Source organism: Telopea speciosissima, chromosome 9, assembly GCF_018873765.1.
Source record: "Telopea speciosissima isolate NSW1024214 ecotype Mountain lineage chromosome 9, Tspe_v1, whole genome shotgun sequence".
Taxonomy (NCBI): domain Eukaryota; kingdom Viridiplantae; phylum Streptophyta; class Magnoliopsida; order Proteales; family Proteaceae; genus Telopea; species Telopea speciosissima.
In genome coordinates this window covers 19,079,561-19,103,018 of record NC_057924.1, presented here as the reverse complement: position 1 = coordinate 19,103,018, position 23,458 = coordinate 19,079,561, and the positions used below count along the sequence as shown (strand labels likewise).

General features: G+C 37.9%; 2 protein-coding genes across 2 annotated transcripts; one reads left to right on the top strand and one right to left on the bottom strand.

The window, feature by feature from the left end:
- Nucleotides 1–1,346: 1,346 nt before the first annotated feature.
- On the top strand, nucleotides 1,347–4,474 carry LOC122639957 (probable E3 ubiquitin-protein ligase ZFP1). Its single transcript, XM_043833020.1, has 6 exons — nucleotides 1,347–1,439; nucleotides 1,801–2,682; nucleotides 2,868–3,286; nucleotides 3,377–3,466; nucleotides 3,568–3,738; nucleotides 4,056–4,474. Exons 1-6 carry the CDS (start codon nucleotides 1,436–1,438, stop codon nucleotides 4,191–4,193), a joined length of 1,704 nt encoding a protein of 567 aa, XP_043688955.1. The 5' UTR covers nucleotides 1,347–1,435; the 3' UTR covers nucleotides 4,194–4,474.
- Nucleotides 4,475–7,907: 3,433 nt separating this feature from the next.
- Nucleotides 7,908–23,365, bottom strand: LOC122639958 (ras-related protein RABA1f). The gene is made up of 2 exons (XM_043833021.1): nucleotides 22,947–23,365; nucleotides 7,908–8,788 (listed from the first exon to the last, which is right to left on the bottom strand). Exons 1-2 carry the CDS (start codon nucleotides 23,165–23,167, stop codon nucleotides 8,356–8,358), a joined length of 654 nt encoding a protein of 217 aa, XP_043688956.1. The 5' UTR covers nucleotides 23,168–23,365; the 3' UTR covers nucleotides 7,908–8,355.
- Nucleotides 23,366–23,458: the final 93 nt, after the last annotated feature.

Here is a 23,458-nt window from a genome sequence, read left to right as displayed (position 1 = left end):
TTCGGACCCTATTAAAATTTCGTCTTCTGTTGTGAGATTTCTTCGAGAACTACGGCATCCACTAGCGCGCATCGAACTGATCGAAGGTCTAGTGGGTTAGTTTTACCTTCTCTTTTTCTTCTTCTTCATTTTCTGATTTTCGTTTCTTTAATTCTCTCATGTCAATTGGGTTTCTCGAATTTCGAATTTCTAGGGTTCTTTCTCTGTCTCTTTTCCTCTGGGCCTTTTTTTTTTTTTAATTTATCGTCAATCCCCTCCCCCTTTTGTTGTGTGTATGTGTATGGCTCATTTTTCTTTTTCGAATTCTATACTCGTACGCTCTTCGGTTGGTTATTGCTAAAAGCCCTTTTCTTTGAGTTGGTCATTAATATTCCCCCTTCCCCCCTTCTGATTGCAGATGGGTTTGTTATTTATCTAATCAGTGAAAGCTAAAAAGGTGTTTTTCAGGATCGCTTTACTTTTTGTTTTTGTGGTGGTTGTTCTGATTTCTGTAAAATTAGTCCTGATAACAAATAATTTCCATATCTGCTTTAGACGTTTTGTGAGCATTCAGGAGAAATCACAACTTTCTAGTTCTAATACTATTTCACATGTTCCATGGCGTGCTGAAATTGCTTGTTGTACATTGTTGTGCATTGTTGTAGAGGATAACAGAAAGAATAAACAATCTCTACCTCTTCCTCACCATAAAAAATTAGAGAGAAAAAAAAAAAAGGGAAGAAGGGAAGGGGGAAGATTATTTTTCTAAAGTACAGACCTTGTTTCTGGGAATCGATGCAATAAGTAAAATTTAGCAAGTAGCTTTTACTGTTACAGCTAAAACTCATGTGCTACATATTGTGGAATCCGTGATAATTGTGCTCGTTTCTTCTCCAATTAGACTTAGAGAAAAACACAGTCTGCCAACTATACATATGATGTATCAAACTTTTTGCTCACAGTTTGTTCTATGAGTTGTTTGGTCTTCTTTTTTCTGCTCAGATTATGCTTCCCTAGCATCTACCCTTTTTCCAGAAAACATTATTTGGCCAGTTTTATGGAATAATTTCCCCCCAGCATTCACATATCCCCCTTTTGTATCCATCAGTGTCTTCTAATCTGTTTGCTTTGGTGAACCTTCATAGCTATATATGTACACATTGGTCCTTACTGATTAGAAAACTGTTAGTATCTCCTGTTAGCGATATTATCTCTTGTAATTTTCATACTAAACCATTCTCTACATTCACCAGGATTCCATTTGTTTCTTTTTGTATGATCATAATAGTTGATGGGCATCAAGGAGGCTGTAGTTTAATAGTTCTTCTAGTGAATTATGATATTCTTTGTCTTATGATAGAAGTTATTCATTGAGGATTGATTTTTTGTCAGAAATTTTTGGATGCTAAGTGTTCAACATCATTTTGATCTTTGTTGATTTGGCTACTTGGTGGGAATGAGTAGCTCTAATAAATTGAATTTACCTTTTGTGTTCTTGTGTGAGCTTTCTTTCTATTTGCAGTTTTTCTAGAGTCAGAAGTGCATGTATTTAGACTATATGGGTCCCATGTAGATCTTTCATTTTGAAATTAAGTTGGGAATATCATTATCATTCAAAAAGGATAATATATTTTTCCCATGAATTGTTCCTTGTAATTTTGTGTTTTAACTTGATGAGGTTGGATTTTGATTAACCACACACACATCAAGGAAAAAAAAAAGGATTTATGTTGCCGCAATTGTTAATTCTTTTTTCTTTTTTTGTTCATTATAATTTTGCTGTGAAACAACAATTATTTCTAACTGTAAATTATCCAACAGATATGGGACAAAGAAATATGCTATGCACGAGTCAAATGTTCGACACGGAAATTCATCAACTTGGCCAACATCCTCTCCATCCTGAGCCCTGTGTTTTCTTGGGGAATGTTGCTGACTTTCCACGCTCTAATATCTATCCAGTCTTATCTGCTTCTGGAAACACCAGTAATATTGACAATGGTATGTTTTATAGGGCCCAATATAATGGTCCACAGCATCATTATCCTATGGCAAACCTTGATTTTGGTGGTGTTCCTGCATCGAACTTCTATGATCCCTATATGATACCCTCTTCTGGTAGTAGAATGTTCCCTATACCACTAAATCACGGCCCTACTGATCGTTTACCTTCTTCAAGCAACCATGGAGTTATTGGAGTAAGCTTGGGTGAATATGAAAGGAATAATCATTTAATGGATGATGTTAGAGGCGCATTTAAGAGAAAGAATGCAGAGGGCTTTCCAGGGAATTCCCAATATGCCAATGGCTCAACAAGCTCAAGTTCATTGTCCTCAGGCACCTCCTTGAGTACAGGGCTACCCCATTGGGAACAGCAATTTGAATCTGGTGCTGCTATGCTAGATATTGCTTCTTTTCCTCCACCTGAATTTGGAGGGAATGGAGTTCTGCCGATCACTGAAGGAGGACAACAGGGAATCGTGCGGAGCAGATCCAATCCTATTGGTCTTCAACTGGACTCCACTTTATTGCTGGACTCCACCTTGGTGCATAATCATCATCATTTAATTCAGGGCAATTTTATTCGTCAGTCCTTTCAGCCTGGCGCGTGCGATACCTTGGTGGAGCAACAGTTTGGGAGTAATGGTAGAGATGGAGGCACTTCAACCTGGAACTATGCCCCCACTTTTCCTTACTTGAATGGTAATTTTCCATCCATTCATTTCTTCAGGAAAATCAATTATACAATTTTTAATTGAAGTCTGTGAATATTCTCTGAGTTTCCTTAGTGATTTGACTGTGAGTTGGGTATTAACTGTTGTTGTTGAAAACTCAAACCCCATAATTTATATGTCCTTAACCTAAATATTTCATGGTTTTTGTTGCAGGGAGAAGTGTTAGTGGAACCTCTCTGGAGATTGGTATTATGGGTGCACAGGGATACCAGGAGATCACTAATAGTGCAAATTCTGCAGTTCCTTTTTATCCTCTTTCCATTTCACATCAGCACAGCCTGCAGCAGCCCCGTGATCATCATCATCCCTCGCCTCCACAAGTGCAAGGCATCCAAAGTCGCAATTTTAGTTACCATCCTCAAATACCAACACCTTCATACTGGCATCCTACAAACAATACCTTGCACCGCAGTAGTATGAATCCTTCTCAAGATGATACAGTGCCAGGTTCTAGGTTTCAGAGGCCCCATCTACCCACTGGCGTTAGGATATATCGACCTCACCGGAGAGCCGTGCAGCAGGCACCGCAAGAAGATGGCCACCGCCCTCACTTGAGAATTCTGCCTGAAGATGTAAGTTTGTGTCCGCTTTGTTATTTTGAGTGGAAAATTAGAATTATGGATTTATGTGAACTTACAGACTTTTCTGTGCAATATATGTAGGAGGTTGCTATACTGGAGTTTTCAGGATTCGGGAATTTCGGTGACCATCACAGTGACATGAGGTTGGATATAGATCACATGTCATATGAGGTAAGTCAAAAGTAGTCATGTACTTAAGATTGCTTTTTTTTTTTTTTTTGAATTATTAAAACCTAGACCAACTTGGCAATGTTCATTTGACTCAACTGCAGGAGTTGCTTGCCCTGGGGGAACGTATTGGCAATGTAAAAACTGGATTGAAAAAAGAAACTATCATTAGGCATCTTAAGACAAGATATTATGTGTCGCCTGCAGCCTGCATCAATTTGGAGGATGAGCCATTAGGCACAGATCAAGAAGCTGAGACATGCGTCATATGCCAGGTATTTTATCATACCTAATATGCAGAAAAAACTCTTTTGAATGGTCTGGCCTTGCTAAGCTTATAAAGTCCATCCATCTCACCGTTGGATAGATAAGATGATACAAGCCTTGGATTAGCTACGTCTCAAATTTTAAAATCTAATGGCAGATATATGAGCCACCTTGATGATAAGCTTATCAAGGCACACGTTCTGGAATATTTTGCCCCATGGAGAAACCTATTCCTTTCCCTGATAATTTCTGTCCCTTTCCCTTTTATTCCTAAATGCTAGCAAACAATGGTGTGACTGGTTGGTGGTGGCTTGGTGTTTTACAGGATGAATTTGAGAACATGGACAAGATAGGAACTCTTCAGTGTGGACATGAATATCATACTAAGTGCATAAGGAAGTGGTTGCGTGTGAAGAACGTGTGCCCAATCTGCAAAATTTCAGCTTTGCCTGTGGAAGGATAAAAGATTGGAGGATGGAATATATCCCTCTGCTACTAATATTTCTCTGTTTATTAGAACTGGTGCTTTATTGTGTATACTTATACATTGGTTGAACTATTTTTTTCTTGGGCCACCTATAGGGTTAAGGTGTGGGTTGGGAACCTCTCTGTCCCTTCCTTCCCCAACCCCTCTCTGTCTCTATCTTTCTATTGTAAAAATGTTATTCAATTTTCATTCTAAGCGTTTCGCAGAATGAACTGTAATTAAGTAATAATGAAAGGATACTTCTTTCATCATCTTTTATTAATTCATTGTTGTTTCAAGCTTCTGCTGTATTTTTACTTTTCAAAAACTTTCTGTTATTTGGGCAAGTAATGGATCAAACATAATTTCTTTGTATGATGGCCTGTAAAGGAAACAAACAGCCCACATTGTTGTGTCATGGTAGAAGGTTGATTGCAGAAGCAACTGGCAACTCCAACTTGGTTAGATAGGGTAAGATCTGGACTGGACTGGCAACCTATTAAAATCCTGTGTCAAATTTAACCAGATAACACCCCTCATTGAGTCATTTGCATGTTTCCTTGTGTTTCAACAGTGTTTTTCAAACATTTTTTCATCGTTTCAACTTTTTGCTAGATTTCCAAAACTTTATTTAGCCAAAACTCACCATATAAGCCGGTAATGTTAGGCTATACTTGTCCATAAAATTGGGCCACTCTTGATCTGCCATTTGGCAAATTTTGGGTGTACCAAAGAGTTCTATAGCAGGAAAAGGGTGAGTTTGGGGTCCATGGTGATGCCTCTTCAATCAGCTTTTAAGGGTTGGAGTTCTTTTTTAGGGTGAATAATGGGTTGGGTTCCTGTCTTCTTAGGCTTGGGAAATCCAAATATCAACCATCTCATGGCAGGACAGATGATATCAGAATTGTGGAGAGATAGAGTTTACAAGTGGTAAGCTGTGAAATCAAAATTCCCATCCATGTCGATGCCTCTGTAGACACTCTCATTAGTCCCCACACTGGTGCAAGGGTCACGCAAACAGGCAGGGATCTCTTGCCCATTTTGAAAACTAGAGAGGATGAACAGATTTGCAAGAAAATGCAGGGGATAATGTGATATGATGGATTTTGAGGCTGAAATTTAATACGATTGGCACATAAAACAGGTGGTGTGGACTAGAGTGAGCATTGATATTTTTGAGGGAGGGGGGTATCGCTGCCAAGGCTGTGTGGCCTGCACTAACGTGGGGGTTAATCGGGCATCCAACAAGGGTGAGATTTTTCATTTTACGAGCCTATGCACAACGCAGACTTCTTTTTCTCAACATGGAATTTCTCTGACAAAAATCAAAACATGGAAATATTGATGCTCCAGACATGGTTTAGTTCACGGTATCGAGCACTGGTCACTGCAGATACCAATCCCGGATCAGCCCATATCGGTTGAGATCGGACAATTTTGCCCATGTTTTACTCTAAAAAATGTTCCTTTTACCTTGCATTGGGTCTGTGCCACTACACTGATATGAGAACGTCCAGGAATCGGGATTAGTGGATGTCAAAAACCAATATGGATCGACCAATTCCTCAAACCATGGCCCCAGACCGCTCTCTTATGAGTAGGGGTGTAAGTGGCCCTGTCAGACTGAGCCCACCCCGAGCCCGAACAGGGCCTGGGCTGGATTTTTCAACCCTGAGGGAGGGTTAAGGTTGAAATTTTCAAGCTCGGGGTCAGGGTTGAGGCCTTGGGCTAAGCCTGGCCCGGCCCAATGTTTAGTTATGCTTTACAATTTATTGATTACATTTTTCAATTTTTTGTTTAGAATCTAATTATCTATTGGTTTACTAAAAACCCAAAAAAAAAAAGCTAATTATCTATTGGACAAAAGTATTTAAAATTTTGAGATTGGACTAAGTTTTTTAACCCAAAGAAAAGTCTAATAGTGAGTAAAGTACGAAACAAACTAATACCCAATCACAAGAGACTGGTCAATCAGGGCCAACCAGGTTGGCCCTAGCAAAAATCAAGGTCGGGTTGGGCTCGGCTGAGACCGATAGGGTTGAGCCTAGGCTGAGATATCTTAGCCCAACCTAAGGCCAAGTTGGGCTTGGGTTGAGCTACGAAGACTCGGGGTTGGACTAGGGTTTTAAAAAAAGGGGCCCAACTTGGCCCAATTTCACCCCTACTTATGACCATGGAACTAAAAGTTTCGACTGAGATATCTCAGTTTCACAAGAAACCGAGACAAGGTGGTCATCGACTTTAAAAAGTATCATGTTTCCACTCAACTTGATTAGTTTTGACTTGCTTCGACCGAATTTCGATCATATTTCGCTAGTTTCGACCTGAACACCTATATAAGCGTCACTTATTCCCATTAAAATTTGATGAAACCTAACTAAAAACCAGGCCAGACACTTATTTATATAAAAAACCAGGGCCGACACTTATATTTTTTATTTAAGTTAATGTTTGTTATTTCATTTACTTATGATATTATTCATAAGTAAGCAAATACCACATTTTTTTTTTTTTTTGGTAGAAAGCAAATAACACATATTTGAATCCAATAAAAATAGTTAACAAAATCAAATTCTAAAAGGATAAAAAGTCAACCCCCAGTTCAAGAACAAAAACTGCATTTTTGGCAGAAGGTGAAATTTTCAACTTTCTAATGTTGGTTTTTTTTCAAATCTAAAAATTTAATACATCTTAATATGGTAAAACATTGCTAAAAACCAAAAGTGCGGTCAAATATTCATTTTTTAATGTCTAAAAAAATATTTTTATTCAGAGCAATTTTAAACAGCATTGCATACACCAAATTAAGTTTGACCGGAACATAAATACTTCAATATAAATCAAATTTAAGAAATCTTGGATTTTATAAAAAGTTTTATTTGATAAGTTTTCCAACAAATCTAAGATTGTTTAAATCTGATTTATATCGAAGGAGTTATATTCCGATCAAACCTAATTTGGTATGCATGAATGTTGTCAGAAAAAATGAAAATGTTTTTTTAGATATCAAAACAAATGAATATTTTACCACACTTTTAATTTTAGTAATGTATTACCATATTAAGATTTATCAAAAAAATTATCAAAAAAACAAGGATTTAAGAAAAATTTTAGATTTAAGAAAAACCCCCGTATTAGAAAGTAACAAATTTCATCTACCGGCAAAAATCTAGTTTTTGTTCTAAAACTGAGGGGTTGATTTTTTATCTTTTTAGAATTTGATTTTTTTAACTATATTTATTGGATTCAAATAGAGTGTATTTACTTATTTATGAATAATATCTTAAGTAAATGAACCATTTACTTAAATGATATTTGGCAAAAATAAATGCATGACATACTTCCAACCAATGTCCAAGAACAACATACACTATCAAACATGGATAAAAACCCACAAGTACCATTCTAAGTTTTTTTTTTTTTTTTTTTTTTTTTTTGTGTGCGTGAAAATAGTTCATACATTGTGTTTAAAATGTCAAAAATATGATGTGCACACAAAAATCAGGTTAAAAAACAGCATTTCTAGGTCACGAAACCACCAAATACAATGTGGAAAAAAAATCACAGATTTCACTCGGTTTCTGACTAATCAAAACCCAAGTTTTAAAACCTTGTCTATGACACCCAGGATTTCACCTCAATCAAATACGAGATATGCTTATAGAATTAGCTGTCAATCATAAGAACTAGTCTTCAATTTTTTTCCATTGTAAAACACTAATCATTCGATCAGATACATGAAGTGGATTATCTGAATACATCTGTAGTCCAAAAGTGAACAAATATAACAGAACCCTATGGTAATTATAAAAAAATCAAAGTATTACATCACCATCAACATCAACCCCAAAGAAAGATAAATTAAAGGAGACAGGCAAATTGCCAGAATCTGCCTCGAATGAAAAGAGACTTACACAAATCTCACCAACTTTCTATAGATTCCTAAACATATTGGCTAGCCCTAGACACTTTTAACCATCAATGCATTGATGATATAACAGTAAAGTCTATTTGAGAGAGCATTCTCTGTGTTGTTAACATGCCCAAAATCTAAATTAAATACCAACAGGAACCACACATCACCATAGAATGAAGAGTTCCGACGAAGAGAAGAGGGATGTTATCTTCAACAATTAGATCTCTATCCCCATTCCTTCAGTTAGGCAGAGCAGCATCCAACTTTCTTCACAGCTGAAACATCATCCTTGGTGCCGACATTGATGGTCTGTCCCTTGGGCAAGGCTGCAGGATCATCCCCAATATCAAGAGCCTTCCTGCTCACAACGCGATAGATCTGACTGAGCACTTCTGTGAAGGCATTTTCCACATTCATTGATTCCAGAGCAGATGTCTCCATGAAGAAATTGTTCTCTCTTTCGGCAAAGGATTTTGCATCCTCAGTAGAAACAGCACGAAGATGACGCAGGTCAGCCTTGTTCCCCACAAGCATAATCACAATGTTTGAATCAGTGTGGTCCCTAAGCTCTTTCAACCATCTCTCCACATTCTCGAAAGTAACATGACGAGTAACATCATAGACAAGAAGGGCACCAACAGCTCCTCGATAGTATGCACTTGTGATTGCACGGTATCTATGTAAAAGAAATTGAAATGACTACAGAATTATTAAGGTGTACTACTATTCAACCTGGCATCAAATTTTTGTTGAGATCTACATGAGAAACGATACAGAATACAGGAAAAACAAGATTGAATGTTACAAGTAACAGAGGAAATAAATAAATAGTACGCTGATTTTGTGGAGATAAAAAGGTGAAATCCAAGTAGAGAATATGCCTGACTTCTTCAGGGATATACACAACTAGGACTTGTTGCAATAGGGAAAAAGGAAGGGTCATTTGCATATGGGACCTCAAGAGAATCATCATCCTACTGAGAATAACTGGCGAGACATAATTGCAATACATGTTGGGCAAAAGAAAATGTATCAAATAATGATAGGAACCTGTTCTACCAATTTGGTCCTGGTATGTAATATGCATTGGGTGTTTGCTTAAATGACAAGGAAAGATGAAAATTCAATCATCTGTGGGTCATAAACATCACCATTCACAACTCAAACAAAATAACAGACCTAACAAAAGCATATCAGAGGCAGAAATGAAGGCAGTGAATCAATATAAGTGACTTTGATATAAAGTTCAGTAAACTTGTAAGACTTTTTTGTCGAATGGACCATTATTATGACAAAGAAACAGCAAATCTAAAACACAAGCCATAAACAATTTACAATATAACTTATAAAAAGATCTAGCTTCCTTCCCTCCCTCTTTGATAAATAATAAGATCTGCTTCCCATCAGATTAGAAGAACAACTTTTAAATCCAAAATTCACTACTTGTTCCATATAAGCTTATAGTTAGAAACTATTCATGTTAATGTCAGAAGATTCAAGGTATAAATTGCCATTTGTATTTTACAACCTACAGTCGCTTAATAAGCATCAGCTTGTGAACAAGTACCTAGCGCACTTGGTAGCATGCGGTGCGTGGAAGCTCATTGCTACCAGAAGATTCAAGGTATAAATTGGCATTTGCATTTTACAACCTAGTCTCTTAAGAAGCATCAGCGTGTGAACAAGTGCCTAGCGTACTTGGTAGCATGTGGTGCGTGGAAGCCCATTGCTACCAGAAGGTCTTGGGTTCAAGCTTCCTGGTTCACACCTCCCTTTCCACCCCCACCTCCAATAGAGTTCAAGCCTCCTGGTTCACACCTCCCTTCCAACAACCCCCCCCCCCCCCCGAAGTAGAGTAGCATAGAGTAGGACCTACCAAAAAATGAAGCATCAGCGTAATTTTTCAAAAACATTTATATATTTTGGGTACACGGAATTGCTAATTTCCCAATTAGTGTATTATTCCACATCATATAATAATCAGTCCTAATTATTTCTGAACTACACAATTAGTGGAAAAAACTATGATGAACAATATGATGCAGATCAATCAAGCTAGATCCTTAGGTGACGAGTCAATCTCCAAGATTCTGTTTCAAGGGCTAAACTTGCCTACATCTACCAATGATATCTAATGGTTACGATGAGAGATCTGATCATAGACCTAGTGATCCAGATCCTGAGACAATAATCATTAGATCTGAATGAATAATTTCCAGAGGAAAATCAGGTATAAAATATTCTCTGTATTTGAATTTGATGAGGTTGAATGCAGGAGAGGAAAAAGGGGATCGTGGCTCTAGAGGAAAATAAAATAGGGAAGAAGAAACCTAAGATTTAGGATCAGAAAACTAACAATCGATGAGAGGAAAAAAAAGGAAGAGAAGAGATAAGAGGAAAAGAAAGAGGAGAAATTAACAGCCATGAGAGAGAGAGAGTGAGAGAGACTACTAATAAAATATAGGGAGAAAGAATGCTGCCTGGTCATGTAGAACCTGTGGTCAGACACAGGAGTGCACGAAATTAACACCCTGACCCTGCCCCCATGAAATAAAAAATCCCATCCATGTCGATGCCCCTGAGTAAGCTCCTCTCATTGGCACCCGCACTGGTGCAGGGGCCACATGACCAATCAGCGATCTCTTGCCCTAAAATGTATTAGTTAAATTCTAAAAACTCCTAAACAATAGCTAAACATGAACCAGCCCCAAAACTCTAATTAAAAAATACTAAAGAAAAATACATAATTGCCCCCCAACTTTAATCAAAAGACTTTCCTGACTTAACCTATGCCAGAACCAATATTATTCAGAATCAACCCCAACCACACGATCTGAATCGCAAATTGAATCTGCATCACTTAGCATGCAAGTAGCAGAAGATTTCCTATCAATAGGGTGCAATGAACCTATCCACTAAAGGTGATGTAATCCTAGGTAGGAGTAATCCCACTAGGAGCCAGGGTAACGGGGTCACACACAAAGGCTGGCCGATTGGGACAGTTTAGGCTAATTAGGGCAGAATTAGGGTTAGGTCGAGCTAGGGTTTTATTTGGTAATGATGTGCAGGTTTTTAGGAGTCTGGTGGTGTAGGTTTGGATTGATTTGGATGAAGTTGGAAATCTAGGGTTTCGGGTTAGAGGCCTTGTAAAAATGGAGTGTTTTCAGGATCTAGGGTTTAGGGGTGGATTTTGGGAAAGGGGTTTATAGGGTATTAATGGGCAGGTCTAAGGGGTCAATATGGTATAAAAAGGTTAGGGTTTAGACGAGTTTTGAAATTCTGCAATTTTGGGCAGAATTGAATTTTAGGGTTTTGGGTTTGGGTTTTAATGGAGCAAGGAGATGAAGGGTTAGAGTGGATACTATAGGCTAGGGTTAAGGCCGAGTGTGGGGAGTGATGTGGGGAATGTGGGCTGGACGTAGGGTTTGAGGGTGAGGGCTAAATCTGGAATTATAAGGGAGTCCTAGTTGAGGTAGGAGTTGCAGGTTTAATGGAAATTAGGGTTTGATGGATGGAGGGGGGGGTGGATTAGGTTAGAGGATGAAGAAGGGAAGGATATATGTAGGAAACTAAGATTACTTACTGGTTTGATCTCCTTCAGAGGCAGCAGCAGCAGCTTGAAGAAGCTCGATTGAATAAGAAGAAGGACCTCCCAATCTACAAGATGCAAGGAGTCGATCGGAGTCCACCAATCCCTTCACCTTGATATTACCCACAAGGTAGCCTTGATATTACTCACAAGGTTCACTCAACAGAGCAGAGCAGCAGCTATGGCAGCAAACAAAAGCTTTTTCATTAATTAAATTCGTGTCTAATGCTGGCCTCCCTTACAAACTTATATAGAAGACTCAAAAATAGACTTAGACACTAAAAAGGAATGACCTAACCCAATCCTTAACCTATTAGCTAACTTAAACTGACTAGGAAACTGAAATAGATTCAAAATAGAGTCCTAATCCAGCCCAACTAAACAACTAAAAGAAAAACTAATAAAATCACTTAAATTGAACCATTGGTTGAACCGATTCAATTTAAAACACCAAATAAAAAGCTAAGTATGGAAATAAAACTAAGTATGGGAACTAATCCCGTATGCAACCTATTTACCCATATTTTAGGCCCATAAAAGTGGCCTATTACATTAGAAACCCATGGGATCAAAGGCCCAACATGTATGTAACCCAACCCTAGACTTATTCCTAATAAAAGAAGCCCAGTTTGGTGATAAATCTTCATCAACTTTGGTATCAGAGCTATGGCGGAGGGAAGCTCCAATAAAGCCTCGAAAGACCAACCTCCCTTCATTTTCAAGACCCGAGTTCGTCTACCCAATGGGAGCATAGCCATATTAGTTGTTGATGAGAGGCGACGTAACAATATCATTTCATAATCCGTGGTGGATATGTTGTCCTACTCAGGAGAGATTTGCATCATGCCTACAGGTAAAGTCTTTGTTGAATTTGGGTGTTCTTCATACTATGATGGTGCTTGGTGTAAGCCGGTACCATCTCCAAGGAGCGTTATTGCGGTTGTAATTGGTTGAACCGGTTCAATTTAAAACACCAAATAAAAAGCTAAGTATGGAAATAAAACTAAGTGTGGGAGCTAATCCCGTATGCAACCTATTTACCCATATTTTAGGCCCATAAAAGTGGCCTATTACATTAGAAACCCATGGGATCAAAGGCCCAACATGGCAACATGTATGTAACCCAACCCTAGACTTATTCCTAATAAAAGAAGCCCAGTTTGGTGATAAATCTGCATCAAAAGGACTTAAAAGGTAATGACGGCCATCCACATGAATGGTGATTGTAAAAGGATACCTGACAACAAATCACAAGTAGAAAATTTAACTAAATGAACGGACTACAATAGGTTTTACTAAATAAACAGATGACAATTGATTTTGAATTCATAGTTGTTCCACTTAATTATTTAGGAAAGGAGAAAGAAAAGGAAAAAAAAAAACTATATCTTCTGCTTCACAGCAAGCAAGCTATGAAACATTCTAAATGTGGATGAACTTCCTGATTGAGAAAATTGTTTTTCTTTGGAGCCCCAAACCAAGCCACAACCAAGTCATAAAGATATATATTTATAGTGACAAGATAATGAGAGTTTATTTCCTTTTTCTCAATCTGATTGTAACTTATATAGAAAGATAATTTTCCGCACAGACTAAGAAAAAGGTCCAAATCTGGCTATAGTCCAATAGAATATTAAGGCATTAATTTCGGGTTAATCTTGTAATATTTTATATTATATTGGGAAAGTAGAATATGTAGAAGATTGGTCTTGATGCAATCCCAGGCCGGAAACCCCATCTGAGATTGCTATGGAGTATAGGCCCACCCAAGTGCCTAAGCAGGTAAATGTGTAATGATAGTGGCAATCTGGTAATTAATCAGAATTTTCAAGGCACTACTTAGTAAGTAAAAGGAAAAAGGACATGGCTTTAGGAATTATTGATTATTGAACAAGGGTAAACTTGGAAGCAAAACAAAATAAGACTAGAGCTAGGTGATAGTTTAATATATTGGGAAATCTGATTGAAGAACCATAATATCATGGAGCGGAAGTCATCTTCAACCTCCCAATCAGCAAGGAGGGAAGAAACACAAGGGACTTCAGTTGATCAAACTACACCAAATAAGTTCGGATGGGCTTGAAAAATCAGAGTTATGTTGCTAACCCTCTAAGCTAGTAACTCCATCACTCCATCTAACATAGTTGGCAAGGCGTCCAGGCAACTTGGTCGCCTTGTTGGTGTCACCTTGATTTTGGACCCACTCCAACGTCTTCGGTCGCTTAGCCGCCGTGTCAACTATGTCATCTAACGATTCAGCAACATAAAAACCAACAGTAATCGACTGCAGAGATAACTGGCAGAAAGATCAAGCCAGATTTGAGTTTTGGTTTAGAACTCACGATAAGCCAGATTTGAGTTCTGGTTTAGAACTCACGATAGGAATGGTAACCCCAGAAGTTGAGGTCGAAAAAATTATGATTTCAGAGAGATCGAAATCTCCCTGAGGAAACAAGTCCATCGTTAAAACATGATACTGGAGGGATTTCAGAGCCTGAATGAATGAGAGAAAGTAATAAGATGAACATTTGGAAACAATAAAAGAACATCAGAGATGGAACTTGGAGGGAAAAGAAAGGTACTGACGGTACTGATCACAGAATTGAGGAATCATACCTGAAACATAGTTGTCAAGGCGGCAAAGCGGCCCAAGGCGCGGGAGGGGTGTTTAAAAGCTTAGGCAACAAGGCACCCGCCTAGGCGTCCTAGGCGACCAAGGCACCCCCAAGTGTTATTTTTTATTTTCCCATTTTCTAACATTATTTAGTATGCTACAATATTTTAGTATGCTACAATATATACCTTATATCATCAAAAATCAACATTAAGCCACATTAACTCATATCAAGTCATAAAAAACCAATATTAAGGCCACATCAAGTCATCAAAAATCAACATAGAACTAGAAGACAACAGAACTGAAGAAGCAAGCTATTGGAAGTTTGAAACAATCAAACATACATTTGGTTTATACTGTTCTTGGAAAATATTTTATCTATAAGTAATTAAATTATTCTCGATTTAGAGAAATGTTCTTGTTCTCTAAGAAGTTTGACTAATCAGGTGATTTTATTTTTAAATGAGACTTTTAGTATTGGGTACAACACAAAACCAACTTTCCAACAAATTCAAAATTGCTAAAAATCTGATTTATATTAAAGAAGTTATGTTCCCGTCAAACCTTATTGGGGAATGCTGTCAAAATCGCTCTGAATGAAAATATGTTTTTAGATATAAAAAAATGAATATTGACCGCACTTTTGGTTTTTAGCAGTGTTTTACCATATTAAGATTTATAGAATTTTTAGATTTGAGAAAAACCCCAACATTAGAAAGTTGAAAATTTTACATACCGTAAAAAATCCAGTTCTTATTCTTGAACTGGGGGGTTGACTTTTTATCCTTTTGGAATTTTATTTTTTAACTATTTTTATTGGATTCAAATAGGGGTATTTGCTTATTTAAATGATATTTGGCATAAATAAGGGCCAAAATAGAGTTCGATAAAAATAAAAAAAAACCAGTGCAAGGTGCCTTGCAATAAGATGGAAGTCGCCTAGTCGACACCTTGACAACTATGACCTGAAAGAAGGAAGAGGAAGTCACAGACCAGAAGTGACTGGTAGTGGGTACCGCTGGGACAGCAGGGGAAGACGACAAGAATTGGGGGAGGGGGGGGAGAGAGAAGAGCACACACACACAAGCCACGCCGGCACACTCAATGAAACTCAACTTTCTATTCCATTATTCAATCTTTTGATTATGCTCCATTGTATTACATATATATACAAAAACAGACTCCTAAAATTAGAAACCCTTAACTAGGAAACTAAGAACAACCCAAAGTGGGAAACCAAATATCCTAAAAAGATTACCTATCATCCTAATAAAGAAAATAAATATATAATTATTCTACCACACCCAAATCCCAATTCGGACCCAGTTCTTGGTCGGGGCTCTGAAACAGGTTCAGCCCGGTCCAAGGAAGCTCTCCTACATCAGGATTCATTGTTTTAGTGTTAGTTTCCTATTTGAGTTCTATCTTTGTCTTAGAAAGTACTTTGGAGTTTTATCCTTAAATATGCATGTAATCCAACGAAACAAAAATTGAATAGAGTGACATATTAAGTTTGGTTCTGCAGGTTGCATGCATGGCCTGAGTAGCCTGTTGGTTGTGCTTCTTTTTCTCTTTCATCTCTCCTCTTCCCTCTCAGGTATGACATCTCTTCTTCAATCTCCCCTGTTGCCCATTATTTCCTATTTATTATCTCTATTACTGATTCACTTTATTCCAGCGCTAAACTGGTTCAACCATTGAGAGATTTGCTCTCTCTATACTGCTCCTTTCAATCTCCAATCTTGTGCTAATAATCGCTGGCCTAGAGCAATCTAAACCCAAGTTACTTGGGCTCTACTATCTCCCCAGCTGTAAATTTGAAATCTGCAACCAGAGTCGAGTTACATCCCAGAGCAATTTCAGTAATTTATCATTATTTTAATACTCACTGGTTGGAGTTTAGAAGCTTTGGATTTGATAGAGATAGGAATTATGAACCTGCTCTCAAATTTTCTTGTGATTTAGGTGTCTGGTAGAGAGGCTGGATTAATCGCATGGGGCTTTCCCTTCCACATGTCTGTTATCAGGAGGTTGAATATGACCTCTTTATGTTATCAAGGTAAGGGCAACTTTATTAAATTATACTTTAGCCCATAGTTGTCATGGCGGGGACACAAGCCGTTTGAAGGGGTCTGGACATAAGGTGACACCAACAAGGCAACCAAGGCATCCGCCTACACTTCCTTCTAAATCAAGTTCCAGTTTTATCTTTCTCTCTTATACAACTATTACCCCATTGTCCTAATTTCTGTTAACTTACCAAGGATCCAAACATTCTATTTACTACCATAATTGCCATTACATTCTTATATTTGGATTCTTGTCATTTGGGTGGGGCCATAGTGACTCCAATGCAGGGTTTTCCGTTCAATATTGTGAAGATAACTCATCGAAAATTATATTTCAAGACTTCATCCTTTCAAGGTATTTGAATTGACAACAAAGTTTGGTGAACCGATGTGAAAACAGAATACCACCTTCAAATTCTGTTTAGATCATCTAGAATCTTTTGCCAACAAAATGGTGTGGATAAAAACATTATTTCAAGGTAAAAGGAAGAAAAGAAAAATTCGCACTTAGAGAAAACATACTGTAGTTTCCCCTTCTTAAATTTCAAACATGAATGAACACAAAATCTCCAACTCTAGAAAAGCATGTCTATTTCTTTCCATAAAAAAAAAAGATCATTCAAAATAACAGGTACCCATTTTCAGGTGTAGTTGATATTGTGAAAGGGGTCTTCTAATACTTCAACAGTTCACTAAAAAATATTTTCCTTTTGCAGCTACAACAGATCTCTGCATGTCACATATCTAGATAAGCTATGCCAGAAATCACGGTTGCATTTTTATTTTTAGCATTAGTACAAGCAAGAAAAAGAATATACTCTTAGAAGGGACAGACTACTCTTGCATTTCAAATCCATATTCCACTACAACAAACAATTCCTAACTGCTCATAAATTCTCTGCTTACTCACTTCTCATGATTCAATAATTTCAGCCAAGCGACAATCAGTAACAACCACGAATTTATCAGAAACAGAAAACATTTTCTACATCCAATAGAAAAAACAAAGCATCCCAATGGAAATCAGCTAACAGATTCACAGAAAAATACTAGATTTATATTTTAGACCATGCATTAACTTCCAAATTTATCTCTAGAAGAACGTAATTACTAGATCAGCATTTACAGCACCCATACACCATAATGCAACAATGGTACAAAAGTCATAAGAGATGCATCTTGTTAATACGGCTTGTATTGTAAATAATGAGCAATTTTTTCATCATATCCATAACAGCAAACCCTAATATGTTTAAAGTTTAAAATCTCAGAGACAAGGAACAAGTGCTTCAACACAAATCAGTACAATTTGTTGTAATATGGGCCATTGATCCCATGGGTTTTGATCTGAATGACACCTTGCAATGGGAAGCCCGGGTGGTTCCTTGGTAGGATTGGTGTTTGATCCAATCAACACCTTGCGGTGTGAAGCCCGGGCAGTTCTTTTGAGGCTCTCCTTCAAGTTCAAGATCAAGATTCAAGATTTTCTAACCAACTGAGTTAGATATATGCAAGATCCTCTAACCAACTGAGCTGCCCTTGCAACAACAGTAAGTTTGATTCATCTCACCGCACCCATTCTTCTAATCCTCCAAACCTGATGTAAACTGGCTGTCTAAAACCAGCCGCAGGTGTCGGGATTCTTCCCTACACCAGCAGCAGCTGTGGGGTTGTTAGGATTTAAATTAGTATTTGTTTTTTATTATTCTTTATTGAGTTGTAATTCTAAATTAGGATTCCTAGTGCAAGTTTGAATCCTAATTAGAAGTCCTAGTCCTAGTTAGATTCCTATTTCTATTTTGAGTCCTAGTCCTAGTTAGCATTCCTATTTCTATTTTGAGTCCTAGTCATAGTTAGAATTTATTTTCTGTCCAGCCTTGAAGGATATATCATGTAAGAGCTCAATTGAGCCCCCCACGATTTAATAAAGAAGAATATTGCTTTAATGCATTCCACTGTCCTGAGATAGGCTGTGAAGGTGAGGCTGAGGTAGCCTTCACTAGTTCACTACTTCTCTCCTTCGAGTGCAATCAAGTTTGTTCAAGTTTGCTACTGCCGAGTGTGTGAAGATTCATAGCTCAGTTATTCAGATCTGCTATCAGTTCAAGGATCCATTCAACAAGAAGTAAGCATATAATCCCCAATCCCCCAAACCCTTCTTCTCCTAATCCTCTAACCTAACCCTAACTCTAAACCCTAGATCTCTTCTCCTTTCACTTTCCCAAAACCCAAACCCTAAATCGATATCTATCTTAGTTTACATCTGTAACTCCATTAGAACACTTCAAGACTTCAATAGAAGACTCCTCCACATCAGCTTATCCTATCCATACCATCAAACCCTAACCCTAGTTTCATCGAATCATCCATTCTGCCCTAGCCGATTGCATTGAACCCAAGCAGATCCTGGTTCTGGTTCTAGTTGGCTTTATATCCATCTGGAATTACATTAAAACCACCCCAAAACCCTAATTTTCCAATTGAGCAGGAGAATACTCGATCCAATTATGGGAAGGTGTTGTTAGCTGAATGGTCTCTACACGAATTTTAGAGAGGGAGTGTTTTGTATTTAGACTCAGCCTCGGATATCTTATTCCCAAGCTGCGTTGGAATTTAGGCTTTTGGCCATTATAAATAAAAGCAAACCGTGGGGCTCCTCTTTACCTCACAGTTTATGAAATTTGCTCTTTCAAGCTGCGGCAACCTTTCTTCTATTGAAGATCTACTTTGTATGTGATCAAAGTTGATGGGATTGGTGTGTGATCCAATCGACACCTTGCGGTGTGAAGCCGGGTGGTTCGTTCGTTGGTGGGATTGGTGTGTGATCCAATCATCACTCTACGGTGTGAAGCCCGAGTAGTCCTCTCAAGTTCTACTTTCAAGTTTCTGTCCAAGATCTGATTTTTATTCAAGTTTCAACTTCCAACAAGCTGCTGCCAGAGAGTTTCTGCAACAACAGTAAGTTAGAAGTGATCCTCATCCCCTCCCTTCTTCTTCTAATCCTCTACAGCTCCAACCCTAAGTTTTCCTCTTTGTTATTTTCAGTTTTCCCACACCCTAAATTCCCCCCAGACCTAACCAGCCATCAGAACTTCATCAAATTTCAACCACAAAATCCCTTGACCATAAGAAGAACTCCATCTCCCTTGCTGCCCATCCCAACCACTGAAACCCTAATTTCCTCCATCTCAAATCAAACCTGATAAACCCTAAAACCTGCACAGAACTATTCCACCATCAGAATCTGTCCAAAATTGGACTGAACCTCACTCACACACCATACCACTAGGTCCAAACCCTAAGTCCATCACATCACTCTAAACCCTAGAATCCATTAAATTACTCTTTTCCAAAACCCGAAACCCTAACCCTATATTGCTGTTAAATCAAATCAGCACACTTCTGCTCATCAAAACATCTCAGGACCTTCACTAATAGACTCTCCTACACATGCTTAGCATAACCAACACCTCAAACCCTAACTCTAATTTTGACCTAAATTCATATTCTGCCCCAATCGGACTACCAGTTCATATAAGATCCTGGTGTACTGGTTCCTAGTTGGTCTTCTACCAATCTAGGACTACATTACCAAATCAAGAGCTGAAGCAGAATTCCATTCTATGGCCCAGGGTATATGTGAGTTGTTATGGCTTTAGGGTCTTCTTCATGATCTCTGTTTCTGTCCAACTTCCCATGATGCTTTATTGTGACCGTAAATCAGCAATTAGCATTGCCCACAATCCAGTTCAGCATGATAGGATGAAACACATGGAGATTGATTGCCACTTCATCACAGAAAAACTTGAACAGGGAGGGTCACATCTTGTTTGTTAATTCCAGTAATCAATTAATTAATGTGTTTACTAATGGGGCTTAGTAGTAAGGTTTTTCATCCTATAGTGTGCAAGTTGGGCATGTGTGATATTTATGCACCAACTTGAATGGGGAGTGTTAAAATATGGGTACAAGGGTAGAATTGTCCTTGGGGTTTCTCTATTGTTGCCCTAGGGGCACTATTGTACTTGTACCTCGTACCTCATTTATTATAAATAAAACTGGGCAGGTGTCTCATAGACACAAGTCACGTTTCCCCAAAAGTCTTCACAATCAAACAGACAGCATAGAAGCTGGCAACTTCCAATGGAGTGGCCTGCACTAAATATCCATTAAATTTTTTTATAAATTTCACCATTTCTTGACCAGTGAATGGATCATGTACTATGATAGCTTGACCAGTGAATGGATCACGTAGACACTATGATACCTCTGCTTATTCTAGAGCAATTGGAGTGCAATGCTATACCTAAAAAAAGGTAACCATGGAAAAGGAAAGATGTGGGAAAAAAATATATATATATTAATATACATTATGGAAAGAATTCCCACCCCCACCCCCAAAATAAGGTAGACTCGGTAAGGGCTCAATAATGTGGATTTTAGAGCACCTAAGGGCTAGGGTTTAGAAACAAACAGAAAATTCCAGAATCACAGGATAAAGGTACCGGGATTTGGAGAAATCAGATAACTGGATATCAACAGATCAGATAAGGCCAGAATTCCGGTCGAAGGCTTAATTGGTCTAAGGGAATGAGGTACTAAAATTTTGGGACAATCCAATGGTCTATTTAGGAGATATGGAAATATTATACCTGCACAAGGAATCTAAAATTGCAGATTAAGAACAACACAACTTGATCCTTGATTGGAATCGCCATCAATCAACCTACTAAATTACCACAGTACCAATACCCTGAATCTCCATCAAACTTGAGGCAACAAGCAAAAACAAGAAAGAAATAGCTAACCAAGACTTTCTAGTGGCAGGGGTTGCTTGGAGTATCCTTTACTAACTAAAACTCTTAAAGAAATAAAAGAAAACAAAGACTAACCTAAAAAAAACCCTTGCATGGGCTAAGATTGAGTTCCCTATTCAGACTAAACAACCTAATCAACTAATAAAATTTAATAAAAAAAATGACTAGACATATCCAAGCCTTACTAAACAACTAAGCAATATTAAAATAAAAGACAAAATCTCGTAAAACTAGCCTACAATTTGGGGATAGAGAGAATTCCTGAAATTCAGGAACTCTAAACCCACAGCTGTAAAACTCCTTCAACCCCATGAATTGCAAAAAGATAAATTCGTGAAAATCAGGTATTATGGAACTGCAGGCCATGCAAAAGACTCCAAACTAGCTCTACGATAACTAGCTTCTGAACCAATTCTTGAGCCGCAGACCATAGTTTGAATAAAAAATTGAACAAACCCAGACTAAACAAACTGCAGAAAATTACTTCCTCTTTCCTTCAACCGACTGAAAACTGCATCACCAAGCACTGGTGTGCATGTAGAATTACAATATAAATATTCTCAATGAACACATTATCATAAAGAATGTAAGGTGAGCAAGTAACGGTCCAATATAAATAGTCTCAACAAACACATTATCATAAAGGAAGTGATCAGCATCAAGTAGATAGAAATAGGACAACTTTCAAGGCCCAATCTAGATTATCAAACATTATAACAATGTGCAATTTTGAAAACCATCAGAAGGGTTTAAAACATGTCAAGTGAGCACATAGCGTTCCAATATAAATAATCTCAATTAACACATTATCATAAAGGAAGTGATCAGCATCAAGTAGATACAAATAGGAAAACTTTCGAGGCACAATCTAGATTATCAAACATTATAACAATGTGCAAGTTTGAAAGCCATCAGAAGGGTTTAGAACCTACATAGCTGATGGATAAAGACAACCTCCACAAAATTCTGATCGGTGCTAAAAATCAAAGTTTACAACGTATACATATTTCTTTAAAATTTCTATAAAATGGGGGGGGGGGGGGAAAGGACCAATTGCCGGTGGCTTTTGACGCTGCAAAGTGAACCACTTAGAATGTGACACCCTTATTTTGCTGAAATCTGACTTGATTCAACTAAATAATGTTGAACAAGATCCATGGTTACAATAGAAACAACTTGCTGTATATGATTAATGCATGTTATCATCACACCGTGCAAAAAGAAGTGCTATGGTATAATCCGAATCCTAAAAGCATCGATTTTTATAAGAAATATGAGCCATTTAGCTGCTGCACTCCTCCACAAACTACAATGTCAATCATCAGATCTGTCTTACAGGGGGGGGGAAAACAATCATCAAATCTGACAAAAGAACGGTACGTAAATTTTTTTTTTTTTTCCAGAAATCCACGGTTGGTTATAAAAACATTAGAAATAGAGAATGTCATTTTGACTGAAAAAGCAGCACGAATCAAAATATAACATCATTTCCCCTTTCTGCCAAGCAGATCTTAAAAAATAAGACCCCTGATCTGATAAACAAATAACAATCTCTCCGTAAAGCACACGATCTGAGCATTCCAATATTGGTACCTTCCGAAGATGAAACAACACATATCAAAGGCAACTATAGAGATCTAATGGCCCAAAATCAATTAAAGTGAAGAAGAAAAGATATCTTAAGATAATGCTGCATTGTAGCATGAAATGGGTAGGAAGTAGAAAACAAGAGCTGATCAAACCTTTCTTGGCCAGCCGTATCCCAAATCTGCGCTTTGATGACCTTATCGTCAACGTGAATGCTCCGCGTAGCAAATTCAACACCAATCGTAGATTTTGATTCAAGGCTGAACTCATTCCTGGTGAATCTGGATAGAAGATTGGATTTCCCTACACCTGAATCTCCGATCAAAACGACCTTGAACAGATAGTCGTAATCATCGTCGGCTCTATATGCCGCCATTTTGATTCGATTCGATTCTTCCCTGAAAGAGAGAGAGAGAAATATTGCGAGCCTTCACAGATCAAAAATACGCGCTTTGTATCTATCTCTTAACAGGTGTCGCTCCTCGCCTCAGCAAAATTCAACATTTTGAAATACGAAACACCGCCGAGAGCGAGGGAGGACAGGGAGAAGCGCGATACTGAAGATAATCTTATAGAGCGGTGAGGGCATGAAAAGGCGTTAAATATTAAACAAACCTCCACCGCATTGTAGAGAGGGAGACAATGAGACATGAAGACCCTCTTTGGC

What these genes read in the sequence shown, in the direction of transcription:
- LOC122639957 (XM_043833020.1), top strand. An exon ending in TGAGAATTCTGCCTGAAGAT is followed by an intron (nt 3,287 to 3,376) that starts GTAAGTTTGTGT and finishes CAATATATGTAG; the next exon opens with GAGGTTGCTATACTGGAGTT. An exon ending in AGACATGCGTCATATGCCAG is followed by an intron (nt 3,739 to 4,055) that starts GTATTTTATCAT and finishes GGTGTTTTACAG; the next exon opens with GATGAATTTGAGAACATGGA.
- LOC122639958 (XM_043833021.1), bottom strand. Translation starts at nt 23,167, where the DNA reads ATGGCGGCATATAGAGCCGACGATGATTACGACTATCTGTTCAAGGTC. An exon ending in GATACGGCTGGCCAAGAAAG is followed by an intron (nt 8,789 to 22,946) that starts GTTTGATCAGCT and finishes TCTTTTACATAG; the next exon opens with ATACCGTGCAATCACAAGTG.